General features: G+C 39.9%; 1 protein-coding gene across 1 annotated transcript in view; it reads right to left on the bottom strand.

Moving 5' to 3' along the window:
- The window catches only part of vcanb (versican b), a 35,722-nt gene that overhangs the window by 1,837 nt on the left and 24,759 nt on the right, over positions 1 to 9,126 (bottom strand). The window contains exons 12-15 of the mRNA XM_085166159.1: positions 6,726 to 6,884; positions 5,974 to 6,056; positions 1,664 to 1,808; positions 67 to 249 (exon numbers count right to left, since the gene is read on the bottom strand). Of these exons, the coding sequence (XP_085022285.1) occupies positions 67 to 249; positions 1,664 to 1,808; positions 5,974 to 6,056; positions 6,726 to 6,884 (570 nt within the window). The remainder of the gene's footprint in view (positions 1 to 66; positions 250 to 1,663; positions 1,809 to 5,973; positions 6,057 to 6,725; positions 6,885 to 9,126) is intronic.

The following is a 9,126-nucleotide window of genomic DNA, read 5'->3' as shown; positions in this document are numbered from 1 at the left end:
AGTTGAAAATACTTTACAGACCTTTAATTAAAAAGTTAGCTAAAGTACAATTAGGAGGAGACTCACGGCTTGTGCAGGTGACTTTAGGGGAGTCCCACTGGCCGTTGGCCTGGCAGCGTATAGTTGGGGTGTGACTCTGAATGAAGCCCTGCTTACACTGATAACGGAGCAGGGTGTTGATCTCATAGCGCAATTTTGTGGCCCCAAAAACTCGGGCATCCTTCACCACAGGAGGCTGACTGCATGATACTGTTGGCAGGAGATGCAGAGTTTAATAATGTTATTCTCAAACCTGTACCAATCATTTCCATTGACACTTGGGACAGTGCAGGAAACTCTAAACATAAGCAAAGCTCTACATATTTGCTGCAGTTCTGTGAGTCCCAAGGAGAAAACTACAGCTGCCCAAAACACAACAAAGGCTCATCTCAGATTGGCCAAAAACATCTTGATGATCTCCAAGACTTTTATACTTTGGACTTTGACTGACAAGGCAAAAGTTGGACTTTTTGGACATTTGAGTCCAATTACATCTGGCATCAAACTAACACAGCATTTCATAAACAGAACATCAGACTACCAGTCTGACTATGGTGACTGGAATTCAGTAGTGGTAACTGGACTTCATGTCATCCTTAGCTTCTGGTGTGAATAAACATGGTCTCTAATGATGTAGCCAGGTCTCCATGATTATTAACATGCAGCAGTTCCAAATAGAGGAGGTAGTTTCCAGCAATAGCTCTAGTTTGTTGGTCTTCATATGCAAGATGGCTCTTCCATATGGTGAGTAATGGGGATTTAAATGGTTAGCATGCTTGGTTGGCATCCTAGCTTTTGTCTGTGCTCCCTATGCCACCTGTGCTACTTTCCAGGGTTGAGAACACACCAGGAACATTCTGGCAGTCTGGCTATATCTGGCATGCTGTACAACATGACTCCAGTGGAACTCTCTAATAACTATACCCTGACACTGTAATATGATGTTCTCAACCTCCATGTGACTATAGATGTGTTAAATGGCAACTAGCACCCGTTAGACCACACACCACCATCTTTGTATTTTGTTTTTACTCTTTGTCAAAATTTGATTAATGATCTGAAACATGTGTCAAATATGCAAAAAATGTGCATTTTTTAATACAATGCACAGCACTGTAAGTGAAAGATAAAATAAAGATAAGTAAAAGATAAAGACTGTACTGTGATTTTGTTGTTTAAGTTTAGATTGATCACCGAGACAAAATTAGAAGCAACAGACAACACTTACTTTTTCATCCACACCCCATTTAAGTACTGCACTGAACAAAACAAAGCTAACGCAAAAGTACAGTTCCTCTCGTGGCCACTTGAGGCTGGCCCCTAAACCTAATCCATGTTGAAGAGTCTGGTACAGAACACAGCTTTGGCAACTGCTGGCAATAAAACTGAATTAAATTGAAAAAGACTGTTATTTGGTCTGCAGACTTAGTCTGCACAAATGAGCTAATATGTGTCTGTGTATTACACCTGCACAGTTTATGAATGCAGCTTATTCTGTGTTTACTATCCCTAGCCAATAACTTTGAAGCTAAGCTTCAAAGTTACTTTTTTACTTAAAGAAAGCATTTTCCCCAGCTGTCCTTTAGTCTCCAAAGAGGACACATATGTTTTTCCATGTGCATACCTGTTCCCTTTTTGCAGGTAAATGTCAGGTGATAGTTGCAGGGCACGTCATTCCACTGTCCTCCCTCATGCCAGATCATCACCACACAGTCCTCTCCTGACTGGAAGAAGCTGTCCGGCTGGTTTAGCCTCCAATGGTCATATTGCTATCAGAAGACAAATTACAAAGGGCATTATGTTACAGACTGTCTAATTAAATTAGTTTACAAAGTAGTGCTGTTACATTTAAGATGGCATGTGCACTTAGCGACCAGCAATGAACAAGAGCTTAGCATCCTAAGTTTGTTTTTCTGTTTTTTTGTGTTTGTTTTTTTTCCTTTTCTAAATAACACCCCAGCTGTGCTGATCTGTTTCCCATGATGCGTGTGAGGCTGTAAGTAAGGTGAGGCCCCCTGAGGATTGTTTACTCCCGTGAGGAGCTGCTACAACTTAACTTCTTGTATGGTGGTAAGGACCTCACCCCATGTATGCTGGGTTTTATACCAAAAGACAGAACAAGTGATCAGAGGAAGACAAAAAGAGGGAGACACGGAGGTGTCAAATTGTGTCTGAGGAGACAACAGGTCAGTCGAACTCCCCTGCCCTCTGTTATCCTGGGAAATGTTCAGTCTGTGAGCAGCAAACTGCATAAACTCCAGCGGAACGTTCCAGAAAGACTTCACACAGGGACAGCTGTGTGAGGACTTTTCCGAGACATGCCTGACAGAGCAGGACCAGGACGTCGATTTTTCAATTGACAGATTTAGAGCTCCATTTGATCGGGATCGGGATGTGGGGGTAACGGGGAAATCCCAAGGAGGGGGAGTATGTTTGTATGTGAATAAACGTTACTATAGCGCTGTGACTGTTAGAGAGTTTATTTGCAAACCAGACGTTAAACTTTTATCGGTTGCCACTGTGCCCTTTTTGCCCCCCTCATGAGTTTCCACAACTTTTCAGTACTATAGTCTATGTTCACCCGAGGGCTCACCTCTCCCCCTCCACCTCAACATTATCACAGAAGTAGGGCATAAGCTGCAGGCACTTTTTTTGTTTGGTGGCATGGTTCAGTCAGACCTCTGTCACAGAGAAAAAACTCATTGAATCAGATAGTGAGATGGTCCTGACAGGTGAGTCACAGCCCTGTCTAGCCTCCCTGTACTTTAAACAGATACAAAGGATGGCTTTATCAATTGTTAATAATGGCCCCCCATCCTCTATGGGGTGAATTTCAGCTTCTTTCCTCTGGACGGAGGTTTCTAGTCCCAAGTTAGCGTTATAAAAACAGCTTTGTCCCTACTGGTGCTACTGTTTTATTTGATTGATCTTCATCTTATTTATATTGTTTTTTAATCATGCATCTAATTATCAAATATGTGTTTGTCAGGTTTAATGGGTGTGTGTGTGCTTTGTGAGGGGATGCCAAATGCTATAATTTTTTATGTAAAGCAAATTTACCTAGGGATAGAAATAAAGTAATCTTGAACTGCATATTTAGCAAAAACATGCATTACTGGCCAAATGTTTTAGGCACTTGTGATCTTAGTTGTGATTTAAACACCTTTCCTGTTCTCGGAAAATGCACAGAAAAAAAACAAATTCAATTCAGGTTTATTTATATAGAGTCAAATCACACATCAAAAAACAAGATAATTTGGGGGGATTTTTAACCTGTCAGCCTGACACTGTGTGGACACCAAGGTTTGTGAATAAGAGAACTTGAGTTGAGTTGTATCTGCTAAAAATCTACAAGTTAGAATCTTAGTGGCCTCAAACTCAAATTCGAAGTCAGGTTTTCTGAAAAACTTGTCAATGCGATAACTCAGAAATTAGGTAATGTAGGATTTTGAAACTGCTGGGTGGTTAAGGGGCAGCACTGGATGTTGCCAGTATTTTTCTCATTAATGTCCTCTTTACGATCGTACCTACTGATAGCTGTATCTACTTATGGACAATATCTCTTTTGTGAATACAGACTATGAAGTCCCCACCTATCCTCTTCAGAAGGCAGTCAATACTCATTACAAATGACTGGATGTAATTCATAAAATATACAGACAGTGGTGCTGCAGAGACAAAAAACAACCGGCCTAAACAAACCCAAGGTTGTGTGGCCTTATATACCAGTCGAAATACACAAAAAGTTCATTTTTGTTCATTTTATACTGTATATCTACTTATCACTGCACGCACTTAACATGGTGTATGGCTCCGATTTGACCCCATTCAGGGTGTGTCTGTATTAAGAATGATAACACATGACACAGTCCTCCCTCTTCAGGATCAGATTTCAATTTTCTTGCTCTGAGATTCCAGCAGATGAACCATGTGTTTGAGATTGCGTCATCACTGCCTACAACTGCTACATCACATGAACATTTTGCCCCGAATAAGGTTTATTGGCAATTTAAATTCAATTCACTTTTTTTTTATATATCACCAAAGGTGCTTTATATTAAAAGGTAAAGACTACAATAATATAGAGAAAACCCTAACAATCACATGCCGCTCTATGAGCAAGTGCTTTAGCAACAGTGGGAAGGAAAAACTCTCTTTTAATAGGAAAAATCCTCCACCAGAACCAGCTTCAGGGAAGGGTGGCCTGAGAGTAATAATAACTAATGCAAAATGGTTTATAAACACATAGTGAGTGATAAAAGATCAGTGAAGAAGAAGCACTCAGTGCATGATGAGAAGCCCCATAGTAGCCTGAATCTTCTCTTAGCTGTGGGATAACTTTGGCAGGTTCAGGGTCAACTGAGCCAAAGTTAACTATATGCTTTGTCAAAAAGGAAAGTTTTAAGCCTAATGTTAAAAGTGTCTGTCTCCTGAATCCAAACTAAGTGCTGGTTCCACAGAAGAGGGGCCTGAAAGCTCAACACTGTCTCCTATTCTACTTTAAATATCCACAAGACAGCAGCCTGAGAGCAAAGTGCTCTAATGGGGTGATATGGTACTATAAAGGTCTTTAAGATAAGATGGAGCCTGATTATACAAGACCTTGTATATGAGGAGCAGGATTTTATTCTGGATCTACAAGGGAGCCAATGAAGGGAAGCCAATATAGGAGAAATATGCTCTCACTTTCTAGTCCCTGTCAGTAGTCTTGGTGCAGCGCTGAAGGCTTTTCAGGGAGTTTTTAGGGCATCCTGATAATAATGAATTACAGTAGTCCAGCATAGAAGTAATAAATGCATGAACTAGATTTTCAGCATCACTTTGAAACACATTTACATTTTAAAGATACTGCGCAAATGGAAGAAAGCAGTCCTACAAAGTTGCTTAATTTGCGCATTGAAGTACATATCCTGGTCAAAAATGACTCCATGAATTCTAACAGTGGAGGCCAAGGTAATGCCATCTAGTGTAAGTGTAAGATATCATATTTCTAAGATATTTATGGCCGAGTAAAATAACCCCAATTTTATCTGAATTTAGAAGAAGGAAATTAATCATCCACATCATTATATCTTTAAGATATTCCTGCAGATTAACTCAGGTGATCTTGACCCAGCTTTTTAAGTAGCTTTTTAAGTAGTGGTTTAATTACTGCCAGCTTGAACGCCTGTGGCACATAACCCATTAAAAGAGAGAGGCTGATGATATTTAAGATTGAAATCTTACTGCACCTGGTATTCCCAGATTGTACTGTACTAACTAGGCCTGCGTAGAGTCTGAGATCAAATGAGATCAGGCATGCTCAGAGTGGTACAGCAGCAAGTTAAATATAGCAACAGGTCGTAAACTTGACTGAGGATAAAATCAGCACCTTAGAGATGCAGAAGTAAAGATGGGCAGAGGTTCCCCAATCTGCAAAAAAAAAACCCTGTCTACTAATTGTGGGACATTTTCTGAATAATTTTCTTCAATGAAGAAAAAATAGGCCTCAATATTTCATCAGCTACAGTTCATAATAAAAAAAAAATCAATCTGGGCCCTCAGGTGGCACGGCATTAAAAAACAGGCACTTCATCTGGTTCTGATCTATTTTGGATTCATTAATGTAAAATGGTTCATCTTAATGTAGATAGTAGACAGCTCCCTAAGAGCCGAGACATTTCTTGTAACATGTTTGCTCTAAATTTATTAAAGACTTGGAAAGCCGCCATGTGTTTTTCTTTCTTTCAGTTAAATATGAAACTATTATACTCTAGCTATTAACAGTACCTTAATAAAACATCTCTGCTACTGCTATATGAGAGCCATCATGTATTGTTGAAGGCTGATTTTAAATCAAATTGCAAATGGTTACACTGGGGAACAATAAACATTGATGTCTGTAAATGTAACTATATCCATAGCCACTTATCTTATCAATAGTGCTTATCTTACCATTGGTCTGCCATCAGTCCATCTGAAGTCTCTCTCAAACATCTTGTCATTCAGGCCAATCCACTGGTAGTCACTTCCTAGATCTGCAGGGAAAAAGCACGATGCACTGAGTCCGAGATCATTTTACTGAAGCAGAACCTGATCAATACCAAACAAAGCATTTTGGAGAGGAGTGTAAACAGACAAAGAATTATGGAGAAGCACCGTTGAGCTCAGTGTCAGTAGCTTCACCAGAGTTTACTTGCAGCTCCATCACTATTCTCAGACTGATTTCTGTAGTAGAGCAGTGACTGCAAATCGTGTAGCATTTGCCTGCGTTTTCAAATTTGGTAAAACTAACAATCAAATTATTATTTATCATCAAAGTTTCTTTGTTTGCTTGTTTGTTTTTTTACGTACATTCGTTGTGAATGAAACCCAAAGACATGTTGAAATCAATGCAATCAAATAACAAAGCAGCTACTCAAAATGTAACTAATGTTTTAGGTAGCCATTTCTACTGTATTTTCAAAAATATGATCAGATTTAGTTTTAGACTATCCAACCAAAAGTAGTCTGGACGAGTGGTTGACCACAAACAACAAAGTTGTGCTGCTAGCATGGCCAAAAACTGTTCCATTTATGATATGGATTTGTAGTATTTGTACCCCAAAGGACTTATTCACAGACTCTCTAGACCCATAATTCCTTATACTGTCGACTGAGCATTATATCAACATTTAAGACACCTCATCGAAATAACACAAACTTACTATTGACAAAAATTTGCTCCTCATGCGACAGGATGCTGGTCAGGTGGGCTCCGTGTATCCGACATTCCCTCTCTGCAGCGTCCCAGGTCCGACGGTGCGTAAAGTGCCTGTAGCAGTGAGACTGAAACTTCTTCCAACCAAAACCACACATCTCAATGTCTGCAGAAAGAGAAAAACAAAATGTGAAAGAACCATCAAAGCAGGTGGAAAAAATATTTCATATCATATACACTTTATCTTGACTTCTTGTGTTGGTGCAGAATTAAAAATGTGGTGTGTATGTGGTTATATCATAACTAATGACAAGTCCCTACATATCTTTAAGGCAATAAAACAAAATCGACATACTGCAATATCAAATTTAGGACATGCCAGGAGCTTCGGTTAACAACTACATCTCAGAATGTTTGTTTCTACTGTCATTAACTATGAACAGTTTCACTGAAACTGCACTCCTGAAGACTTAAAACCATAGCCATGTTTGATAAAGCTACATTTAATCTGGCTGCAGATGCCGTGCTTGCAACCTGAATGTCAACCTGCCTGTATCCGTGGGATGCCCTTCTATTAGATTAACAGGTAAGAGTCTTACACACCTACAGCCAGTCTAGAATCTTCAATTCACCAAACGTTGTGCATTTCGTAGGACTAACTCCAAGGACTTAGCTTTAATATACAGCTGTTACAATAGAAATTAACATTACCATGGGTTAACCCAAAAAACTGAACCACTGTTGTGATAGCCAGTATCTCTGACTAGGGTTCTTGGTTTTATTAGGCCAGCTAACAAAGACTATGTACATCTGTTTCATAGTACACCTCTCATCGTGGGTGGGGCGATCGTGGCTCAAGAGTTGGGCGTTTGTCTTGTAATCAGAAGGTTGCCGGTTCGAGCCCCGGCTCTGACAGTCTCGGTCGTTGTGTCCTTGGGCAAGACACTTCACCCGTTGCCTACTGGTGGTGGTCAGAGGGCCCGGTGGCGCCAGTGTCCGGCAGCCTCGCCTCTGTCAGTGTGCCCCAGGGTGGCTGTGGCTACAATGTAGCTTGCCATCACCAGTGTGTGAATGGGTGGATGATTGTGTATAGTGTAAAGCGCTTTGGGGTCCTTAGGACCAAGTAAAGCGCTAGACAAATACAGGCCATTTACTGAATTAAATACCACGTTCTGACTGATTATTGTGACAGATCACCTGAATCCCTTTTGGCAACTTTTAACAGCTACTTTCATCAGGATAATGCAGAAAGAAATTGTTTGGCAAATCAATTTAATGAAGATGAAAATTAATTTAGTGGCTTTCAGTGGCCTTCTGAGTAACTAGATCACTGACTGGAAATAAAATATTAGATAGTGACTTCAGCTTTGGTTGGTGAGGTCGCATTGTAAAGCCTTGAGCTGAGCACATTCTTTTGGTGTTATAAAACCAGGTTTGACACTGCATGCCTTATCACAGCTTATCACGTGGTAGTGTCAGCCAAAAGCAAACTAATCCAAGTCACCTCTCCTTGTGATGGATGGATCCTAGTGTATTCATTAACACTTAAAAGCTGTGACTGAGATCTTAAACTAATCAATAAAGTGTTTACCAATATCACAACTCAAAGGAGGGAAAGACTTCTATAGAACCTGTCACAGTATGCGGCACCACACTGTATGAATTTGCAAAGAGGACCCAAAATGTAGACACCAAGGAACTTGTACCAAAACTTGAATATTAACGAAAGGCGAGCTGTTTATTAAGGCTGGTAGAAAAATACTAAGGCAAACAAAGATGACCCTAAACTAACAAATACACACAAGGGTGATAGGGGAAGTGGAAACACAGGAGGAAACAGCTGACACTAATCTGACATAACGAGACAAAAGAAGCAAAACTGACTACACTGACATAGGACATAGACCTTCAAAATAAAACAGGAAACTGAACGGAAAGCAGACATGACAATACAACTTCACAACAAGGACAAGAAGACAAGAAACATGACAGAAGTTGTGATGTTGTTTATTCTATTACTCTCGTTTTCTTCTGCTTGTTTTCTTTTTTCTTTCTCAACAGGTGATCCAGGTGATCGATATATGTATTTTTTTTTCTGCTTATTCTGTTGCTTTTTGTTTTTTGCCCTTCTCCCCCGTCCCTCTTCTCAACTGTTTTTCTTTCCCTCCTTCTTTCTCCCTTTTCTTTCCCCCAGTAAAGTATGTCCCGTATTCAGCAAGTGAAAATAAAATAAATAATAAAAGGTGAATCAAATGGACCATTACGGCAAAGCCGGGATGGTCAATTTGGTAAAGAAAATCCGTTGGGCATCTTTCTTCGCCTTTAGACAATAATTCTGATGGCAAAAGAGCCAAACGGGACAGGCAAAAAAAAAAAAAAAAGAAACATGACAGACTAACACCGAAGAC

The sequence above is a fragment of the Neolamprologus multifasciatus genome, chromosome 7 (assembly GCF_963576455.1).
Source record: "Neolamprologus multifasciatus chromosome 7, fNeoMul1.2, whole genome shotgun sequence".
In the NCBI taxonomy this organism is placed as follows: Eukaryota; Metazoa; Chordata; class Actinopteri; order Cichliformes; family Cichlidae; genus Neolamprologus; species Neolamprologus multifasciatus.
This window is presented reverse-complemented; position numbering and strand designations above follow the sequence as displayed.